The sequence below is a fragment of the Solea solea genome (genome assembly GCF_958295425.1).
Source record: "Solea solea chromosome 4 unlocalized genomic scaffold, fSolSol10.1 SUPER_4_unloc_5, whole genome shotgun sequence".
Classification (NCBI taxonomy): domain Eukaryota; kingdom Metazoa; phylum Chordata; class Actinopteri; order Pleuronectiformes; family Soleidae; genus Solea; species Solea solea.
Window position 1 is genome coordinate 253,006 of NW_026704013.1, and position 22,693 is coordinate 275,698.

Sequence of the window (22,693 nt, forward strand, 5' to 3'; positions counted from 1 at the left end):
GTGTGTTTCTTTCATTTCAACAATGTAGCCATAATGGTCTCTGGTTTTATGAAGTTAATGTTGAGAATGTATCTTGTCTGCGGGGAATGAGTTACTTCAACTTTAACCATTTAGGAAACCAATTAAGTTTATTAACTCAAACAATTTAAGCATACAAAAGTATTTGATTTGAGTACAAGTAACTCAAGTATTTGTTGTTAAAGTAACTTGGGTAAAGTGCATTGTACTAATTCCATTCAGTTAATGAAAACTACTAAGTATGTGACACTTATGTGAAACGGATTTATCTGAACTGAAATGATCTTCTTTATACAAATGTTAATACTTAAGTTGAATTGACTCTTTTCTTTCTACTAAATCAAATTATTACATTCTACTTCTGACAACTTCAAATGGAGAGCGTAGATCAGTGTGTGAGCCATTACAACCTGATTGTGAGGACCAGAGACACATGGTGAGTTTCAAAGGGAACTCCTGCAGGAACCTGATCTTCATTCACTACTGCCACCAGGGCCACTGCCCCTCTTGGGTTGCTTCCAACTCATCCTGAAAAGGGAACAAACACATGTTCAGTGTTTTCAGTGTATTCAGACAAATCATTCAACTTAAAAAAGAAAACATGATGTCATCATCACTACTTGCGATGCAATAGTCAAATAGAAGCACTGTCAATAAAAAGGTAAACATGTTGCATGTATTAGTTGTGAAATGTGGCGTTACACTGTACTCACATCTTATACCAAACTGAGAATACAAGTGCGTGTCCTCACTTAAACTGTGAGGACTGTACTCACGCCAGTAAACCGAATCCAGTCTGGGGTTTGTAGCAGGTTTGTAGGTTTGTGCGCCACGCCGCGCGGCTTAAGTGAAGACCGACACGCGCCAGGCCGAGGTGGGATCTCGGCAGGGCTGGGCGCTGTGGCTGCGGTACGTGTCGCAACTGAGGAGCCTGGTGGTTCAGCGGCTGCAGTGCGCGTCGCGCCGGAGTGTGGATATGGAGGGTGCGCCGCGGCTTAAGTGAAGACCGACACGCGCCGGGCCGCACCGCACTTCCTTGTATCTTAAAAAAAAGAAAAGAATGCATTTGAAATTGTATTGTAGCTTGAGCATGCGCATGATTTTATTTGTCAATGTGTGCCGTGATTTCATAGCGCTGTCCACGGTGCTGAAATGAGCCTCGCTGTCATATTAAAACTCTTTTCCAGATGAGGCATTGCTACAACGATGACTTTGACAGTGTGTGGGTGTCACCATCCTCTTTCACTCACTTGAGCTTCACTAAAGAGTGCAGGTCGTCTCTCTTTTAGTTCGGCAAGGAGGAGCTGAATTCACAGTTTCTTCATGCCCGAGTGCTGCATATGTTGATGGAGACCTGTGACATAAAACACAAAGAGCTACTGATGGTGCTACGTCTGTTTTTCACTAGACTACTCATAGATATCAGTACATCAACTGACAGTTAATGTATTATTTATTTGAACTTACAATTGTACATTTATATTCAAATACATACACAAATATGAAAGAACTGTACACTATAGTGGTGGTGATTGACTGAACATCATATGTTGGGTGCACATTTAAACACAGGATCCAGGCAGCTTTCCAAGTTGCAATATTTTATTTCCAAGTAAACGGTAGTCGGTGATGAGGGGTAATGGTGGATGATTCTGTCTATATGAAAATGATAAAGGAAATATTACAATCTAGAAAGTATCAAATATACAATAAGAAATGAGGTTGTCTTAGACTAACATCAATAATACATCCACTCTTACTTTCCTCTCTTTAGCAAAGGATTAAACTCAGGAATCTAGTATAATGACACACAAGCAATAAGTAAGTCTTCATACAAGATGTAGTATCAACCAAATGAAACATTAAATGAGTGAACGTCCATAAAACTCACAGCCAGTGTCCCTTTGTTCTCGTGGATTGTTTGGAGGGAAAATAGGGGGGTCAAAGGGCGGAAGGGGCGGGTTATATAGGATTAGGGGTGTGGTCCAGGTAGGTGTGCCAGTGATGAGGCAGGTGAGGAGGAGACTTGGGATTTTAACAAATACATATACAATGGCCGTGCCACTTTAATATAAACCTAAAATTCGAAGGTAAAATCAATTATTAGTAATAATATACAAAGTGTTTACATTAAAAACAAAGTAACACGTCAACCACAAATCTATGGATCACACCAAGCATCTGAGAGACGTCTGAGCCAGCGGATCATTTCATCAGGACAGGCCGAGGTAACGCTGCTCTGCCCTGGGCACTGTGAGCACCGAGCGTCCGCAGAGGTCGGAGCTGATCACCTCCGACAACGTACCGCGCTGAAATCAGTTCCAGGTTGGATATTCAACAGACATTCGCTCCAGATCCAACGGCACCCTCCTCCTTCTCCACCCCGAGATAGGTGCACGATCACGGCTTGTACAAAGTCCGACCCATCGCTCTCAACAACCGTGGTCTCATTTAGGGACCATCAACGAATTACCGTTAAAAATGGATTAAAAAAAATTATGGGAGGTACTAAAATGGAATAAAAAGAGGTGTGTCCTGACTAGGCAGTCTAGTTCTATGTTGCTGCACTGTTTTGGAATCTTTAGGGTCACATGGCCTGGACGCGATTGAGATAAAATGCTAATATTTGCATTAAAGAAATGATTGAAAGTAAATCAAGTATTTAAATGGAATATAAAGAGGTGTGTCCTGACTAGGCAGTCTAGTACTATGTTTGTACACTCATTTGGAGTCTTTGGGTCACATTGCCTGGAAGCTATTGAGCTAAAATGCTAATATTTACATTATTAAAATTATAAAAAAAATAAATGAGGTAATTAAATATTAGTTTAATGTCATATGATCAAAATTAAAGTGTTAACGTTCGACTCTACACTTAGATTCAAGTGTTAAGTGTGTTTGCGGTTTGTTTCTGTCTGGTTGTGATGACTTTCTGTTGTACTCACGCCAGTAAACCGAATCCAGTCTGGGGTTTGTAGCAGGTTTGTACTGTAGCAGGTTTGCATTGGTGCTGCAAACAGAGAGTGAGACACAAACATGGGACTGTGATGGTTTCATTAAAGACAAGAGATGAGAAGAAGACTGGAGTCAGTGAGAAAACAAGGAAACAAAGTAACGTCAAACTTACGTCTGTGATCTGTCAGCATCTCCTCTCCCTCTGGTGCGGCTGTCAACACAGGAGTTTAAATATTGGCACAATGGTCAGCCAATCAGGTGTGAAAGCTTGAAATGTTTGGGGAGGGGCTTATTATTGAAAACATGTGCGCTGTGACTGAGGAGCCTGGTGGTTCAGTGGCTGCGGTGCGCGTTGAGCCGGAGTGTGGATATGGAGTGTGCGCCTGTGTGCCGCGCCACGCCGCGCGGCTTAAGTGAAGACCGCACCGCACCGCACTTCCTTGTATCTAAAGAAAAAAAGAAAAGAATGCATTTGAAATTGTATTGTAGCTTGAGCATGCACATGAGTTCATTTGTCAATGTGTGCCGTGATTTCATAGCGCTGTCCACGGTGATGAAATGAGCCTCGGTGTCGGCAGCGTCACGGGGCCACCTCATTTTATATTTCCAGATTGTGGCTATGTTTGCACTGAGTGTGTTTCTTTCATTTCAACAATGTAGCCATAATGGTCTCTGGTTTTATGAAGTTAATGTTGAGAATGTATCTTGTCTGCGGGGAATGAGTTACTTCAACTTTAACCATTTAGGAAACCAATTAAGTTTATTAACTCAAACAATTTAAGCATACAAAAGTATTTGATTTGAGTACAAGTAACTCAAGTATTTGTTGTTAAAGTAACTTGGGTAAAGTGCATTGTACTAATTCCATTCAGTTAATGAAAACTACTAAGTATGTGACACTTATGTGAAACGGATTTATCTGAACTGAAATGATCTTCTTTATACAAATGTTAATACTTAAGTTGAATTGACTCTTTTCTTTCTACTAAATCAAATTATTACATTCTACTTCTGACAACTTCAAATGGAGAGCGTAGATCAGTGTGTGAGCCATTACAACCTGATTGTGAGGACCAGAGACACATGGTGAGTTTCAAAGGGAACTCCTGCAGGAACCTGATCTTCATTCACTACTGCCACCAGGGCCACTGCCCCTCTTGGGTTGCTTCCAACTCATCCTGAAAAGGGAACAAACACATGTTCAGTGTTTTCAGTGTATTCAGACAAATCATTCAACTTAAAAAAGAAAACATGATGTCATCATCACTACTTGCGATGCAATAGTCAAATAGAAGCACTGTCAATAAAAAGGTAAACATGTTGCATGTATTATTTGTGAAATGTGGCGTTGTTTGTAGTTTAGTGTGTTTCCGCGTTTTCACTGAAGGGATGGCGTCTGCTGAGACGCTGGTTCCGCGGCTGCTGTGCGTTTGGCGCTGCGGCGGCGGTACGTGTCGTGTTTGCACTGACTGTGTGCCCCGCCGCGCGGCTTAAGTGAGGACCGACACGCGCCGGGCCGAGGTGGGATCTCGGTGCCGTGTGCTGTGGCTGCGGTACGTGTCGCAACTGAGGAGCCTGGTGGTTCAGCGGCTGCGGTGCGCGTCGCGCCGTTGTGCGGATATGGAGGGTGCGCCTGTGCGCTGCGCCACGCCGCGCAGCTTAAGTGAAGACCAACACGCGCCGGGCCGAGGCGGGGCCGGGCGCACCGCACTTTTTTTATTAAGTTAATGTTGAGAATGTATCTTGAATGTCATCATCACTACTTGCGATGCAATAGTCAAATAGAAGCACTGTCAATAAAAAGGTAAACATGTTGCAGGTATTAGTTGTGAAATGTGGCGTTACACTGTACTCACATCTTATACCAAACTGAGAATACAAGTGCGTGTCCTCACTTAAACTGTGAGGACTGTACTCACGCCAGTAAACCGAATCCAGTCTGGGGTTTGTAGCAGGTTTGTAGGTTTGTGCGCCACGCCGCGCGGCTTAAGTGAAGACCGACACGCGCCAGGCCGAGGTGGGATCTCGGCAGGGCTGGGCGCTGTGGCTGCGGTACGTGTCGCAACTGAGGAGCCTGGTGGTTCAGCGGCTGCAGTGCGCGTCGCGCCGGAGTGTGGATATGGAGGGTGCGCCGCGGCTTAAGTGAAGACCGACACGCGCCGGGCCGCACCGCACTTCCTTGTATCTTAAAAAAAAGAAAAGAATGCATTTGAAATTGTATTGTAGCTTGAGCATGCGCATGATTTTATTTGTCAATGTGTGCCGTGATTTCATAGCGCTGTCCACGGTGCTGAAATGAGCCTCGCTGTCATATTAAAACTCTTTTCCAGATGAGGCATTGCTACAACGATGACTTTGACAGTGTGTGGGTGTCACCATCCTCTTTCACTCACTTGAGCTTCACTAAAGAGTGCAGGTCGTCTCTCTTTTAGTTCGGCAAGGAGGAGCTGAATTCACAGTTTCTTCATGCCCGAGTGCTGCATATGTTGATGGAGACCTGTGACATAAAACACAAAGAGCTACTGATGGTGCTACGTCTGTTTTTCACTAGACTACTCATAGATATCAGTACATCAACTGACAGTTAATGTATTATTTATTTGAACTTACAATTGTACATTTATATTCAAATACATACACAAATATGAAAGAACTGTACACTATAGTGGCGGTGATTGACTGAACATCATATGTTGGGTGCACATTTAAACACAGGATCCAGGCAGCTTTCCAAGTTGCAATATTTTATTTCCAAGTAAACGGTAGTCGGTGATGAGGGGTAATGGTGGATGATTCTGTCTATATGAAAATGATAAAGGAAATATTACAATCTAGAAAGTATCAAATATACAATAAGAAATGAGGTTGTCTTAGACTAACATCAATAATACATCCACTCTTACTTTCCTCTCTTTAGCAAAGGATTAAACTCAGGAATCTAGTATAATGACACACAAGCAATAAGTAAGTCTTCATACAAGATGTAGTATCAACCAAATGAATCATTAAATGAGTGAACGTCCATAAAACTCACAGCCAGTGTCCCTTTGTTCTCGTGGATTGTTTGGAGGGAAAATAGGGGGGTCAAAGGGCGGAAGGGGCGGGTTATATAGGATTAGGGGTGTGGTCCAGGTAGGTGTGCCAGTGATGAGGCAGGTGAGGAGGAGACTTGGGATTTTAACAAATACATATACAATGGCCGTGCCACTTTAATATAAACCTAAAATTCGAAGGTAAAATCAATTATTAGTAATAATATACAAAGTGTTTACATTAAAAACAAAGTAACACGTCAACCACAAATCTATGGATCACACCAAGCATCTGTGAGACGTCTGAGCCAGCGGATCATTTCATCAGGACAGGCCGAGGTAACGCTGCTCTGCCCTGGGCACTGTGAGCACCGAGCGTCCGCAGAGGCGGAGCTGATCACCTCCGACAACGTACCGCGCTGAAATCAGTTCCAGGTTGGATATTCAACAGACATTCGCTCCAGATCCAACGGCACCCTCCTCCTTCTCCACCCCGAGATAGGTGCACGATCACGGCTTGTACAAAGTCCGACCCATCGCTCTCAACAACCGTGGTCTCATTTAGGGACCATCAACGAATTACCGTTAAAAATGGATTAAAAAAAATTATGGGAGGTACTAAAATGGAATAAAAAGAGGTGTGTCCTGACTAGGCAGTCTAGTTCTATGTTGCTGCACTGTTTTGGAATCTTTAGGGTCACATGGCCTGGACGCGATTGAGATAAAATGCTAATATTTGCATTAAAGAAATGATTGAAAGTAAATCAAGTATTTAAATGGAATATAAAGAGGTGTGTCCTGACTAGGCAGTCTAGTACTATGTTTGTACACTCATTTGGAGTCGTTGGGTCACATTGCCTGGAAGCTATTGAGCTAAAATGCTAATATTTACATTATTAAAATTATAAAAAAAATAAATGAGGTAATTAAATATTAGTTTAATGTCATATGATCAAAATTAAAGTGTTAACGTTCGACTCTACACTTAGATTTAAGTGTTAAGTGTGTTTGCGGTTTGTTTCTGTCTGGTTGTGATGACTTTCTGTTGTACTCACGCCAGTAAACCGAATCCAGTCTGGGGTTTGTAGCAGGTTTGTACTGTAGCAGGTTTGCATTGGTGCTGCAAACAGAGAGTGAGACACAAACATGGGACTGTGATGGTTTCATTAAAGACAAGAGATGAGAAGAAGACTGGAGTCAGTGAGAAAACAAGGAAACAAAGTAACGTCAAACTTACGTCTGTGATCTGTCAGCATATCCTCTCCCTCTGGTGCGGCTGTCAACACAGGAGTTTAAATATTGGCACAATGGTCAGTCAATCAGGTGTGAAAGCTTGAAATGTTTGGGGCGGGGCTTATTATTGAAAACATGTGCGCTATGACTGAGGAGCCTGGTGGTTCAGTGGCTGCGGTGCGCGTTGAGCCAGAGTGTGGATATGGAGTGTGCGCCTGTGTGCCACGCCGCGCGGCTTAAGTGAAGACCGACACGCGCCGGGCTGAGGTGGGATCCTGGCGGGGCCGGGCGCACCGCACTTCCTTGTATCTAAAAAAAAAGAAGAAAAGAATGCATTTGAAATTGTATTGTAGCTTGAGCATGCACATGAGTTCATTTGTCAATGTGTGCCGTGATTTCATAGCGCTGTCCACGGTGATGAAATGAGCCTCGGTGTCGGCAGGGTCACGGGGCCACCTCATTTTATATTTCCAGATTGTGGCTATGTTTGCACTGAGTGTGTTTCTTTCATTTCAACAATGTAGCCATAATGGTCTCTGGTTTTATGAAGTTAATGTTGAGAATGTATCTTGTCTGCGGGGAATGAGTTACTTCAACTTTAACCATTTAGGAAACCAATTAAGTTTATTAACTCAAACAATTTAAGCATACAAAAGTATTTGATTTGAGTACAAGTAACTCAAGTATTTGTTGTTAAAGTAACTTGGGTAAAGTGCATTGTACTAATTCCATTCAGTTAATGAAAACTACTAAGTATGTGACACTTATGTGAAACGGATTTATCTGAACTGAAATGATCTTCTTTATACAAATGTTAATACTTAAGTTGAATTGACTCTTTTCTTTCTACTAAATCAAATTATTACATTCTACTTCTGACAACTTCAAATGGAGAGCGTAGATCAGTGTGTGAGCCATTACAACCTGATTGTGAGGACCAGAGACACATGGTGAGTTTCAAAGGGAACTCCTGCAGGAACCTGATCTTCATTCACTACTGCCACCAGGGCCACTGCCCCTCTTGGGTTGCTTCCAACTCATCCTGAAAAGGGAACAAACACATGTTCAGTGTTTTCAGTGTATTCAGACAAATCATTCAACTTAAAAAAGAAAACATGATGTCATCATCACTACTTGCGATGCAATAGTCAAATAGAAGCACTGTCAATAAAAAGGTAAACATGTTGCATGTATTATTTGTGAAATGTGGCGTTGTTTGTAGTTTAGTGTGTTTCCGCGTTTTCACGGCAGGGATGGCGTCTGCTGAGACGCTGATTCCGCGGCTGCTGTGCGTTTGGCGCTGCGGTGGCGGTACGTGTCGTGTTTGCGCTGACTGTGTGCCCCGCCGCGCGGCCTAAGTGAGGACCGACACGCGCCGGGCCGAGGTGGGATCTCGGTGCCGTGTGCTGTGGCTGCGGTACGTGTCGCAACTGAGGAGCCTGGTGGTTCAGCGGCAGCGGTGCGCCGGAGTGTGGATATGGACTGGTATGGGAACAAACACATGTTCAGTGTTTTCAGTGTATTCAGACAAATCATTCAACTTAAAAAAGAAAACATGATGTCATCATCACTACTTGCGATGCAATAGTCAAATAGAAGCACTGTCAATAAAAAGGTAAACATGTTGCATGTATTATTTGTGAAATGTGGCGTTGTTTGTAGTTTAGTGTGTTTCCGCGTTTTCACGGCAGGGATGGCGTCTGCTGAGACGCTGATTCCGCGGCTGCTGTGCGTTTGGCGCTGCGGTGGCGGTACGTGTCGTGTTTGCGCTGACTGTGTGCCCCGCCGCGCGGCTTAAGTGAGGACCGACACGCGCCGGGCCGAGGTGGGATCTCGGTGCCGTGTGCTGTGGCTGCGGTACGTGTCGCAACTGAGGAGCCTGGTGGTTCAGCGGCAGCGGTGCGCCGGAGTGTGGATATGGAGTGGCTCGGGAACAAACACATGTTCAGTGTTTTCAGTGTATTCAGACAAATCATTCAACTTAAAAAAGAAAACATGATGTCATCATCACTACTTGCGATGCAATAGTCAAATAGAAGCACTGTCAATAAAAAGGTAAACATGTTGCATGTATTATTTGTGAAATGTGGCGTTGTTTGTAGTTTAGTGTGTTTCCGCGTTTTCACGGCAGGGATGGCGTCTGCTGAGACGCTGGTTCCGCGGCTGCTGTGCGTTTGGCGCTGCGGCGGCGGTACGTGTCGTGTTTGCGCTGACTGTGTGCCCCGCCGCGCGGCTTAAGTGAGGACCGACACGCGCCGGGCCGAGGTGGGATCTCGGTGCCGTGTGCTGTGGCTGCGGTACGTGTGGCAACTGAGGAGCCTGGTGGATCAGCGGCTGCGGTGCGCGTCGCGCCGTTGTGCGGATATGGAGGGTGCGCCTGTGCGCTGCGCCACGCCGCGCGGCTTAAGTGAAGACCGACACGCGCCGGGCCGAGGCGGGGCCGGGCGCACCGCACTTTTTTTATGAAGTTAATGTTGAGAATGTATCTTGAATGTATCTCGGTTTGCGCGGGCTCCGTGGCTGCTGTGCGCTCCGTGCGCTCCGCGGCTGCGGTTCCGGTGCCGTGCGCTGCGGCGGCGGTACCTGTCGTAACTGGGGAGCCTTGTGGTTCCGCGGCCGCGGTGCGTGTCCTCACTTAAACTGTGAGGACTGTACTCAGGCCAGTAAACTAACCTGATCTTCATTCACTACTGCCACCAGGGCCACTGCCCCTCTTGGGTTGCTTCCAACTCATCCTGAAAAGGGAACAAACACATGTTCAGTGTTTTCAGTGTATTCAGACAAATCATTCAACTTAAAAAAGAAAACATGATGTCATCATCACTACTTGCGATGCAATAGTCAAATAGAAGCACTGTCAATAAAAAGGTAAACATGTTGCATGTATTATTTGTGAAATGTGGCGTTGTTTGTAGTTTAGTGTGTTTCCGCGTTTTCACGGCAGGGATGGCGTCTGCTGAGACGCTGATTCCGCGGCTGCTGTGCGTTTGGCGCTGCGGTGGCGGTACGTGTCGTGTTTGCGCTGACTGTGTGCCCCGCCGCGCGGCTTAAGTGAGGACCGACACGCGCCGGGCCGAGGTGGGATCTCGGTGCCGTGTGCTGTGGCTGCGGTACGTGTCGCAACTGAGGAGCCTGGTGGTTCAGCGGCAGCGGTGCGCCGGAGTGTGGATATGGACTGGTATGGGAACAAACACATGTTCAGTGTTTTCAGTGTATTCAGACAAATCATTCAACTTAAAAAAGAAAACATGATGTCATCATCACTACTTGCGATGCAATAGTCAAATAGAAGCACTGTCAATAAAAAGGTAAACATGTTGCATGTATTATTTGTGAAATGTGGCGTTGTTTGTAGTTTAGTGTGTTTCCGCGTTTTCACGGCAGGGATGGCGTCTGCTGAGACGCTGATTCCGCGGCTGCTGTGCGTTTGGCGCTGCGGTGGCGGTACGTGTCGTGTTTGCGCTGACTGTGTGCCCCGCCGCGCGGCTTAAGTGAGGACCGACACGCGCCGGGCCGAGGTGGGATCTCGGTGCCGTGTGCTGTGGCTGCGGTACGTGTCGCAACTGAGGAGCCTGGTGGTTCAGCGGCAGCGGTGCGCCGGAGTGTGGATATGGAGTGGCTCGGGAACAAACACATGTTCAGTGTTTTCAGTGTATTCAGACAAATCATTCAACTTAAAAAAGAAAACATGATGTCATCATCACTACTTGCGATGCAATAGTCAAATAGAAGCACTGTCAATAAAAAGGTAAACATGTTGCATGTATTATTTGTGAAATGTGGCGTTGTTTGTAGTTTAGTGTGTTTCCGCGTTTTCACGGCAGGGATGGCGTCTGCTGAGACGCTGGTTCCGCGGCTGCTGTGCGTTTGGCGCTGCGGCGGCGGTACGTGTCGTGTTTGCGCTGACTGTGTGCCCCGCCGCGCGGCTTAAGTGAGGACCGACACGCGCCGGGCCGAGGTGGGATCTCGGTGCCGTGTGCTGTGGCTGCGGTACGTGTCGCAACTGAGGAGCCTGGTGGTTCAGCGGCAGCGGTGCGCCGGAGTGTGGATATGGAGTGGCTCGGGAACAAACACATGTTCAGTGTTTTCAGTGTATTCAGACAAATCATTCAACTTAAAAAAGAAAACATGATGTCATCATCACTACTTGCGATGCAATAGTCAAATAGAAGCACTGTCAATAAAAAGGTAAACATGTTGCATGTATTAGTTGTGAAATGTGGGGTTACACTGTACTCACATCTTATACCAAACTGAGAATACAAGTGCGTGTCCTCACTTAAACTGTGAGGACTGTACTCACGCCAGTAAACCGAATCCAGTCTGGGGTTTGTAGCAGGTTTGTAGGTTTGTGCGCCACGCCGCGCGGCTTAAGTGAAGACCGACACGCGCCAGGCCGAGGTGGGATCCTGGCGGGGCCGGGCGCACCGCACTTCCTTGTATCTAAAAAAAAAAAAAGAATGCATTTGAAATTGTATTGTAGCTTGAGCATGCGCATGATTTTATTTGTCAATGTGTGCCGTGATTTCATAGCGCTGTCCACGGTGCTGAAATGAGCCTCGCTGTCATATTAAAACTCTTTTCCAGATGAGGCATTGCTACAACGATGACTTTGACAGTGTGTGGGTGTCACCATCCTCTTTCACTCACTTGAGCTTCACTAAAGAGTGCAGGTCGTCTCTCTTTTAGTTCGGCAAGGAGGAGCTGAATTCACAGTTTCTTCATGCCCGAGTGCTGCATATGTTGATGGAGACCTGTGACATAAAACACAAAGAGCTACTGATGGTGCTACGTCTGTTTTTCACTAGACTACTCATAGATATCAGTACATCAACTGACAGTTAATGTATTATTTATTTGAACTTACAATTGTACATTTATATTCAAATACATACACAAATATGAAAGAACTGTACACTATAGTGGCGGTGATTGACTGAACATCATATGTTGGGTGCACATTTAAACACAGGATCCAGGCAGCTTTCCAAGTTGCAATATTTTATTTCCAAGTAAACGGTAGTCGGTGATGAGGGGTAATGGTGGATGATTCTGTCTACATGAAAATGATAAAGGAAATATTACAATCTAGAAAGTATCAAATATACAATAAGAAATGAGGTTGTCTTAGACTAACATCAATAATACATCCACTCTTACTTTCCTCTCTTTAGCAAAGGATTAAACTCAGGAATCTAGTATAATGACACACAAGCAATAAGTAAGTCTTCATACAAGATGTAGTATCAACCAAATGAATCATTAAATGAGTGAACGTCCATAAAACTCACAGCCAGTGTCCCTTTGTTCTCGTGGATTGTTTGGAGGGAAAATAGGGGGGTCAAAGGGCGGAAGGGGCGGGTTATATAGGATTAGGGGTGTGGTCCAGGTAGGTGTGCCAGTGATGAGGCAGGTGAGGAGGAGACTTGGGATTTTAACAAATACATATACAATGGCCGTGCCACTTTAATATAAACCTAAAATTCGAAGGTAAAATCAATTATTAGTAATAATATACAAAGTGTTTACATTAAAAACAAAGTAACACGTCAACCACAAATCTATGGATCACACCAAGCATCTGTGAGACGTCTGAGCCAGCGGATCATTTCATCAGGACAGGCCGAGGTAACGCTGCTCTGCCCTGGGCACTGTGAGCACCGAGCGTCCGCAGAGGCGGAGCTGATCACCTCCGACAACGTACCGCGCTGAAATCAGTTCCAGGTTGGATATTCAACAGACATTCGCTCCAGATCCAACGGCACCCTCCTCCTTCTCCACCCCGAGATAGGTGCACGATCACGGCTTGTACAAAGTCCGACCCATCGCTCTCAACAACCGTGGTCTCATTTAGGGACCATCAACGAATTACCGTTAAAAATGGATTAAAAGAAATTATGGGAGGTACTAAAATGGAATAAAAAGAGGTGTGTCCTGACTAGGCAGTCTAGTTCTATGTTGCTGCACTGTTTTGGAATCTTTAGGGTCACATGGCCTGGACGCGATTGAGATAAAATGCTAATATTTGCATTAAAGAAATGATTGAAAGTAAATCAAGTATTTAAATGGAATATAAAGAGGTGTGTCCTGACTAGGCAGTCTAGTACTATGTTTGTACACTCATTTGGAGTCGTTGGGTCACATTGCCTGTAAGCTATTGAGCTAAAATGCTAATATTTACATTATTAAAATTATAAAAAAAATAAATGAGGTAATTAAATATTAGTTTAATGTCATATGATCAAAATTAAAGTGTTAACGTTCGACTCTACACTTAGATTCAAGTGTTAAGTGTGTTTGCGGTTTGTTTCTGTCTGGTTGTGATGACTTTCTGTTGTACTCACGCCAGTAAACCGAATCCAGTCTGGGGTTTGTAGCAGGTTTGTACTGTAGCAGGTTTGCATTGGTGCTGCAAACAGAGAGTGAGACACAAACATGGGACTGTGATGGTTTCATTAAAGACAAGAGATGAGAAGAAGACTGGAGTCAGTGAGAAAACAAGGAAACAAAGTAACGTCAAACTTACGTCTGTGATCTGTCAGCATCTCCTCTCCCTCTGGTGCGGCTGTCAACACAGGAGTTTAAATATTGGCACAATGGTCAGTCAATCAGGTGTGAAAGCTTGAAATGTTTGGGGCGGGGCTTATTATTGAAAACATGTGCGCTGTGACTGAGGAGCCTGGTGGTTCAGTGGCTGCGGTGCGCGTTGAGCCGGAGTGTGGATATGGAGTGTGCGCCTGTGTGCCACGCCGCGCGGCTTAAGTGAAGACCGACACGCGCCGGGCTGAGGTGGGATCCTGGCGGGGCCGGGCGCACCGCACTTCCTTGTATCTAAAAAAAAAAGAGAAAAGAATGCATTTGAAATTGTATTGTAGCTTGAGCATGCACATGAGTTCATTTGTCAATGTGTGCCGTGATTTCATAGCGCTGTCCACGGTGATGAAATGAGCCTCGCTGTCATATTAAAACTCTTTTCCAGATGAGGCATTGCTACAACGATGACTTTGACAGTGTGTGGGTGTCACCATCCTCTTTCACTCACTTGAGCTTCACTAAAGAGTGCAGGTCGTCTCTCTTTTAGTTCGGCAAGGAGGAGCTGGATTCACAGTTTCTTCATGCCCGAGTGCTGCATATGTTGATGGAGACCTGTGACATGAAACACAAAGAGCTACTGATGGTGCTACGTCTGTTTTTCACTAGACTACTCATAGATATCAGTACATCAACTGACAGTTAATGTATTATTTATTTGAACTTACAATTGTACATTTATATTCAAATACATACACAAATATGAAAGAACTGTACACTATAGTGGCGGTGATTGACTGAACATCATATGTTGGGTGCACATTTAAACACAGGATCCAGGCAGCTTTCCAAGTTGCAATATTTTATTTCCAAGTAAACGGTAGTCGGTGATGAGGGGTAATGGTGGATGATTCTGTCTATATGATAATGATAAAGGAAATATTACAATCTAGAAAGTATCAAATATACAATAAGAAATGAGGTTGTCTTAGACTAACATCAATAATACATCCACTCTTACTTTCCTCTCTTTAGCAAAGGATTAAACTCAGGAATCTAGTATAATGACACACAAGCAATAAGTAAGTCTTCATACAAGATGTAGTATCAACCAAATGAATCATTAAATGAGTGAACGTCCATAAAACTCACAGCCAGTGTCCCTTTGTTCTCGTGGATTGCTTGGAGGGAAAATAGGGGGGTCAAAGGGCGGAAGGGGCGGGTTATATAGGATTAGGGGTGTGGTCCAGGTAGGTGTGCCAGTGATGAGGCAGGTGAGGAGGAGACTTGGGATTTTAACAAATACATATACAATGGCCGTGCCACTTTAATATAAACCTAAAATTCGAAGGTAAAATCAATTATTAGTAATAATATACAAAGTGTTTACATTAAAAACAAAGTAACACGTCAACCACAAATCTATGGATCACACCAAGCATCTGTGAGACGTCTGAGCCAGCGGATCATTTCATCAGGACAGGCCGAGGTAACGCTGCTCTGCCCTGGGCACTGTGAGCACCGAGCGTCCGCAGAGGCGGAGCTGATCACCTCCGACAACGTACCGCGCTGAAATCAGTTCCAGGTTGGATATTCAACAGACATTCGCTCCAGATCCAACGGCACCCTCCTCCTTCTCCACCCCGAGATAGGTGCACGATCACGGCTTGTACAAAGTCCGACCCATCGCTCTCAACAACCGTGGTCTCATTTAGGGACCATCAACGCACAGCAGCCGTGCAATGTAGTACAAATTTAACTATTTTCAATCCTGTAATTAGGCCAGTGCCCTATAATGTAGCTCCATTTTCTTTAATCCTGTCTGTAACTATGATTGTACCAACCTTTTTACAGTAATAATCCATCACTTTTTTGAGTGATCCAGCTATTTTCACCTAATGACTCTATGCCATTACTGTAACAGTATTGCTCTGCCCCTTTTTAGGTTATCCGAAGAATGAATGAACTTCCGGACACACCAACATGCATGATCTACCATCCAGGCCTGGAGCCTAACTGTTTGAACCCATACACACTGCAGAACATGAACAACATCTACCGGGCAGACTATGGGCCTTTGCGGGGAAGAACAATACACGAGTATGTATGTAACATACAAATAAGAGGCATATTTAAATCATAACACACATAAGTGATAAAAGAATTGTGTCTTAGAAATGTTTAATAAAAACTTTTTACACAAAATGTGCACAGTGCAAGAGCAGCATTTAATTTTTTTACATTTCTATCCACTTTCCAGTCGCTACCGGCATTTAGCATACCGCAGCTTTGTCAGCTGGTGCTGGGGATATTTGGGACGACGTGTACGAGTTGTCATCCCGTCGTGTGTCGGATACGCCAGGAGTTTCCTGATCTGGCTGGACAATATGTTGGCTTCCGCCCACCCCTTGACTGAAGCGGGTCACGTGTGAGGCAATGACTTCCTCCTTTGAGGGTCTGTCATACTGGGCTGACAGGGTCTCTGGGATGGCGATCTTCCTCATGTCCTCAGCGAAAGACTCTGGGTCCTCCATCACCTCCTCGAACACCAGCCTCATCAATTCAGCCACATAGTCTTTAAAATGTAACAGAGAACCATGACATTACATTCAGACAGTAATTTCTTTACTGTGTCATTACATTTTCAGCTATTTAAATTTAAATGTGTTATTTGTTGTGTTAGGTGTTAATTTAAGTTAATAAGAAAGAAAAAAAAGCCAAAAAAAGTTTGTCAGTATTTGTAAAACATTTTAGTGACTTACTGTACGTGGGGTCTGTTTTGACCGGCTTTGCGGTGGGTTCTCCCTTCTTGGCCTTCGAATACGACACTCTGTAGACAGCTTGGCCTAAAGCTGTTGTTGCCTGCTCACGGCTGGAATTTTCGTTGTGATGCATGGATGCAAGGTACAACCTATGTAATATAAAGATTCCAATCAATGAGACAGTCTTGTTTTGATTTTTAGTTCCAACGGTTATGATGTCCACTTTGCCACCTTCTCTGGGCCCGATGTTGAGGACGTTGCACTGTAGTACAGACTTCGTCGTAGTCCCTCCTTTTCCATGTGGTAGCTACCACCCACTTCATTGCTCTGTTGAGAGAATTGCAAACACAAAGTAGAAGCAACAAATTAAAAACATATCTTTCTTCAAAGTAAAATGTCACGAGAATCCTACACACCTGAACTAGCTGGAGGTCCAAAATTTTGTTGCTGTCCATGTGCATCAAGGAATAGCTCCCAAATTTTGCAGAGTGCCCTGAAGTAAACAGAACAATATGAATTCATTTCTTGAAAAAAACTAGTGATTGATATTTTTTTTATGTTTACAAGTGGTATTTATGATTTTGATGATGGTCTGATTTTTTTCATTACCTGGAGAATCTGCACGCATGTCTCCTGCAACTTGAACTTTCCCCCCCCGGTTTCAATGTGGAGAAAAGGACCTGCTGGTCACTCTTCCACTTGTGGACGATTGCAGGTTCCAGGTATTTCCTTGCATGTTTCCGGAAGGTGTCATAATGAGAAATCTGGAGCTGCAAGGCGCGGCATAGCTAACATAACAATAATACAAACAGTGTTTAGTAATTGTTTATTGGTCGAAAGTGTCATATGATTTGGACGACAAAACATTAATAGTAATACCTTTTCCAGCTGGATGAAGGATGCACCAGTGAAATATGTAGCAGCAGATAACTGTACATTGCCAACTGGGGTGTTCTTAATCATGGGCTGACTTTGCCACTTCCTGGAGTAGTTGCATTTTGGACACGTTTGATGAAATGCAACATACGTGCCCTTCTGTTGCTGCTGCACTTCGCAATTTCTCTTGCACACTGGACATGTGTCAAAAAGCTCCCTCAGGCAGGACTCAAATACAATGCATTTTTTATCCATGTATACAGCACTTTCCGTCCTACAAATGTAACAAGACAAAAAGCATTTAGCCTCACTTCTTTGATCTGAAGTGACATGCCTAGTGAACTTGAAGTCAGTACTTACAACATTGTTGAATCATGTGTTGTTAGGGATCCGCCAGGAGTAAAGGTTGGGTCATTTGGGTCGACTTGTGACTCTGGTGAGGTGAATCCCTCTTCCTCCTCTGACTCAACACCTGCTCTTTTTTGTGGTCCAAACCCTGGCACCTTTATAGGTGTGGATGAAAACATGTACTCCGGTAGTGTGGTTTGTGTGCCAGCAGTCTCATGTGACAACACTGGTGTCTGGGTCCCTATGGAGTAGATACAATGTGTGAACATTTCATGCTCTTCAATAATTTGGTTCTTATGAAATTTCAATTCTACTTACTTTGGCTGTGCACGTGTGCTTTCAAGGTCCCAATTGACAGTTGAGTGGCACATGTTCTCACACTTGGAGCTTCTGTTTGTGTGCCCGTGTGGATAAAACGATCCTGGTATGGAAAATAGTAAAGGTTAAAACAATAATACAGATCATGCTCAAAAGACTGGCTTTCTACTTCATTAACTTTCCTGAATCTGCCCCAATTCGACTATAACTTGTTCCCTACTTTAACATAAACACACGTTTCCAACACCGCCTGAATAACGTTGTGTTTACAAGTGAGAGAGACACATGCACGCAATTGAAACGAGCGAACACGGTCCCAAACTTCTACAGCGATTCACCTGCTTAGCTCTGTGCTCCCCGGATAGTCACCCAAAATACAGCCGTGTTTATCGGCATGGAGAGACGCATACACGCAACTGAAACGAGCGAACACGGTCCCAAACTTCTACAGCGATTAGCCTGCTTAGCTCTGTGCTCCCCGGTTAGTCACCCACAATACAGCCGTGTTTACCGGCATGGAGAGACGCATACACGCAATTGAAACGAGCGAACACGGTCCCAAACTTCTACATCGATAAGCCTGCTTAGCTCTGTGCTCCCCGGTCAGTCACCCACAATACAGCCGTGTTTACCGGCATGGAGAGACGCATACACGCAATTGAAACGAGCGAACACGGTCCCAAACTTCTACATCGATAAGCCTGCTTAGCTCTGTGCTCCCCGGTCAGTCACCCACAATACAGCCGTGTTTACCGGCATGGAGAGACGCATACACGCAATTGAAACGAGCGAACACGGTCCCAAACTTCTACATCGATAAGCCTGCTTAGCTCTGTGCTCCCCGGTTAGTCACCCACAATACAGCCGTGTTTACCATACCCATACACGCAATTGAAACACGAGCGAACGCGTGTAGCTTAGCATGTAGCCGGCTATCGCTAATGCTAAACGGCAGAACGAGCACACAAAGACAGTATTACTGTTTGAAATACTTACTTGTGCTGCAGGTAATCCAGCATGTATTGTAGGTACTGCTCCTTCTTTGAGGCGAAGTGTGGTGCTGTGCCCTGCTTTGTATTGCGCGAAGTTTGTGTAACAATCCTCCGTGAAGTGGTTGCCACATACATGGAGAATTTTGGGAAATGTAGCAGGCACATTCCCATCAAAAATGAACAATATCCACTGAGCTTTTGTTTGCTCATTGGTGGGGAGCTTGTGGAGCGTCTGTCCTTGTTTACTACAACCCAGAACAGAGCAAACTGATCTTTTTTTCGAAGACATGTTCTCAACCGATATGCTCAGCAGCTACAACGAGACTAGTTCTTCTTCTGCGGTTGAATTTACGCAACCGGATGTGCCCGGAGTAGTGCCCGCACCAGGAGGAGCTACGGTGGTGAGAGGAGTGTTGAGGATTTCTGATGACATCATCAGCTTCGGGAAGGAGAAGGGTCTAGCTGCAGACCCGCAGACCACTCAACGAAACGCCCCTTTACTCAACGAAACGCCCCTTCACTCAACGAAACGCCCCTTTACTCAACGAAACGCCCCCTCACACTCAACGAAACACCCCCTCACACTACCCGACACTCTGATTGGCTCTCAAGAGACTGCGTCTGAAACGTGATGAAGTTTACGTTGACCGAGTATGAAGAGGGAACCCGAAAAAGTAACACGGTTAAAACATGGGGAAAATAACGGAGGAAAAGGTAAGAATGGATAAAAAACACATTTAGATATTGAACACTGGATGAATAGTCATTATTTGTATCCATTATATCAATTAAGTGCGGTTTATTAACCAGTTATGTCTGCATGCTGTAACGATAGGGATTGTAACAGCAAGCAAGACGCAGCGATTTTCTCCCTTTTTTCTTTTTTTTCCTTTTTTTCTTTCATTTATATGTACAGGTTATAACATTGACAATATAACATTGTCTCATCATCTCAACCAAGAAACGTATAAGATAAACTATATGACCTCTATATATTAGTATTTATCTGTTTTTTAATCTTTAAATGACAGCTTTGCTCATTTGAAAACGTGTGACCTCAGTTCTACAATTGTTAAGATAAAAGATTTGATGATGAATAATATTTTTCATGTTTAGAAATTAGAAGTTCTGTTGAATCACAGTCAACAGTGTCATTTGATTTGATTTATTTCAGTTAGCCTGCTTATATTTTAGGACAGGGAAAGTCTTAAAGGCAAATGCAGTCCAGTTCATTACTACTTGATTCTGGATTAATAATGTTTCCATGATAAAAAATACAAAATACAATTTTAATTTACATTTTCTCTTATAGAGCAACACTACGTTCAGTGAAGGAGCAGACCCTGAGCTGAGGAGATCCGACTCGGACACTTATCAGGGTCCGATCTGCACAAAAAAGGGGAGCTATGCAAAGCTTGTGTCCCATCTGCAGGGACACCAAAGGTCAATGGTGGAGTACGGTGGTAAGTCCTAAATTATCAAATATTTTTTCATTTCAACGCTGAAAGGCTTTAATTTCCCCATGAGCCTTATGTATTATGAAATGTGATGTTATTTCTGTTTGTCCTGGCCATGGATAACTGTGACCATCAAACTATTCAACTCATCCATTTGAGTATCAGAAACTCAAAATAAGTAAAGTAAAGTAAACTAATGCTGGAGCCATTTCATCTATGTGTACTGTACTTCATGTGTGTAGAATCTTAAGTCAATGTGTATTTTATTTTCACTCTTGTTGAGAATTTAGATATTGAGAAAAAGTTTCAAGATTCCTGCATTTTATAGATGCCCCTGATAATAATGATTGTTCTCAGAAATAATGTAACAATTTGCCTCTCAGGCTTATCTGTATATCCATTTAGGGCAGTGATGTTACTGTGGCCAAACAAGTTGCCAGCCAGGATGACACCTCATATCAGAGGAAGTGCAAATAATCAGGGAAAGAAAATGTCTTATTCAAAGTTCTTAATCACATCTATTCAGTGTTGCATATTATGTGTAATTTAATTTTAGGAAAGGGCCCAACAAGCCCAACAGAAGTGACGCGAGGCATGTTGTCTGTTAACCAGTGTAATCACAGAGGATCAGGGCATGCTGCAACACCTTAAAGTGAGTGACAATGGCATTTAGTGTGGTGTTTGTGTATTTGTATATGAATACCCAAACTAAAATCCTATACAATTTTTATAGAACATCATCACAGGCAACACGGTGTCTCCTTGGGCCAAGAAACAGGACAGGGTCATCCTTCTTTTTGAAGATGATGAACAAGTGGACAAAGTCATGCACTTCTTGTCTGAAGTACTCGAACGTACTGAGACAGACAAGAAGTCTGCAGATCCAGTGGCATTCGTAATGGATGTACTTTTGCCAGAGGTGAGATCTCAGACACTGACACTGATTTGTAGACTACATGTTTTATGTGACTGCATATGTCTGTCTCCTTTTAACACATGGTCACTGTCTAACACCATCTTAAATCTTAATCTTCATGCCACAGGCAACAGTATACGCCCTCGGAGCTGTTCACTCCATCTCCCTGGACAAAGCCAAGGAGATGTACATGCGTGGCACAGAGTTTGACTCAAGGTAAGCCGGATAGTTTAGGAAACTGTTAATCTAATTTTCAGTTTATATCTTATTATGTATTTGAGTGTCTTTAACGACTTAATTATTTTGCTATATCATTTTGTCTTGTCAGCGAGATAACCCAGCTTGGGGAACAGCTTCAGAGCCACATTTCCTCAAAAGCGAGGCAGAACCTGGATATCTTCCTGAGCAATTACAAGAAAGCCTTGGAGTCTAAGGAATTCCTCAGGCGCCTGTAATCCCTGGGTAGTGAATGTGTCTGCTGGATAGTCTGTTGTGTATAAAAGAAAGAAAATATATCATTCAACACTTGTATTCATTACATGGATTTGAAAGTTATACAACTTCCTGTGCAGAATCAAGGGTTTCAGTGCATTTGTTTTACTTTCATCAAAAGACCTACTGATGTCCAACTGGCTGGGTTTGATTCAGATACCAATGTTTCACATATCTTCCTGGAAATAGGTAACATCTCCTTAATGACATACTCAGCAGATCTTGTCTACTTAACTTCTGTCTACCACCACCTGGACCACACCAGCACAGAATTTAAGGAGGGTTTCTTTCAGGTTAAAAACCTGATCAAGTAGACTTTTATTAGTTCTAATCGTTGTTCTGTCCAGTTGAACAACATGTCAAACTACAGACTAATAAGACATTCAATAAATGTAGGCCTATATTAAACACACCTTTTTGTAACATACAGGTTGCCATGATGTTGGAAGTTTGCAAAAACAAATGAAATTATTCAAAGTGTGTGTTCAAAGTGGAATTTGTGATATTATATTGTATAAACGTGATATTATATTGTATAAACGTGATATTATATTGTATAAACATTGTATAAACGTGATATTATATTGTATAAACGTGATAATTATATTGTATAAACGTGATATTATATTGTATAAACGTGATAATTATATTGTATAAACGTGATATTATATTGTATAAACGTGATAATTATATTGTATAAACGTGATAATTATATCACATAAACGTGATATTATATTGTATAAACGTGATAATTATATCACAA

General features: G+C 43.5%; 2 protein-coding genes across 3 annotated transcripts; one reads left to right on the top strand and one right to left on the bottom strand.

Moving 5' to 3' along the window:
- Positions 1 to 15,933: 15,933 nt before the first annotated feature.
- LOC131449251 (uncharacterized) lies at positions 15,934 to 19,477 on the bottom strand. The gene is made up of 9 exons (XM_058622093.1): positions 19,070 to 19,477; positions 18,074 to 18,176; positions 17,768 to 17,996; positions 17,411 to 17,681; positions 17,141 to 17,319; positions 16,948 to 17,024; positions 16,763 to 16,858; positions 16,532 to 16,680; positions 15,934 to 16,344 (listed from the first exon to the last, which is right to left on the bottom strand). Exons 1-7 carry the CDS (start codon positions 19,352 to 19,354, stop codon positions 16,851 to 16,853), a joined length of 1,152 nt encoding a protein of 383 aa, XP_058478076.1. The 5' UTR covers positions 19,355 to 19,477; the 3' UTR covers positions 15,934 to 16,344; positions 16,532 to 16,680; positions 16,763 to 16,850.
- A 64-nt stretch (positions 19,478 to 19,541) lies between these two features.
- LOC131449252 (PWWP domain-containing DNA repair factor 3A-like) lies at positions 19,542 to 22,472 on the top strand. Of its 2 annotated transcripts, XM_058622094.1 has the most exons (6): positions 19,542 to 19,779; positions 20,378 to 20,528; positions 21,079 to 21,174; positions 21,256 to 21,441; positions 21,566 to 21,654; positions 21,767 to 22,472. In XM_058622094.1, the coding sequence occupies exons 3-6, from the start codon at positions 21,157 to 21,159 to the stop codon at positions 21,891 to 21,893; spliced, it is 420 nt and encodes a 139-aa protein (XP_058478077.1). In that variant the 5' UTR covers positions 19,542 to 19,779; positions 20,378 to 20,528; positions 21,079 to 21,156; the 3' UTR covers positions 21,894 to 22,472. The 2 variants fall into 2 exon arrangements, with proteins under 2 accessions (XP_058478077.1, XP_058478078.1); XM_058622095.1 differs by having other exon boundaries at positions 19,584 to 20,528.
- The last annotated feature ends 221 nt before the right edge of the window (positions 22,473 to 22,693 follow it).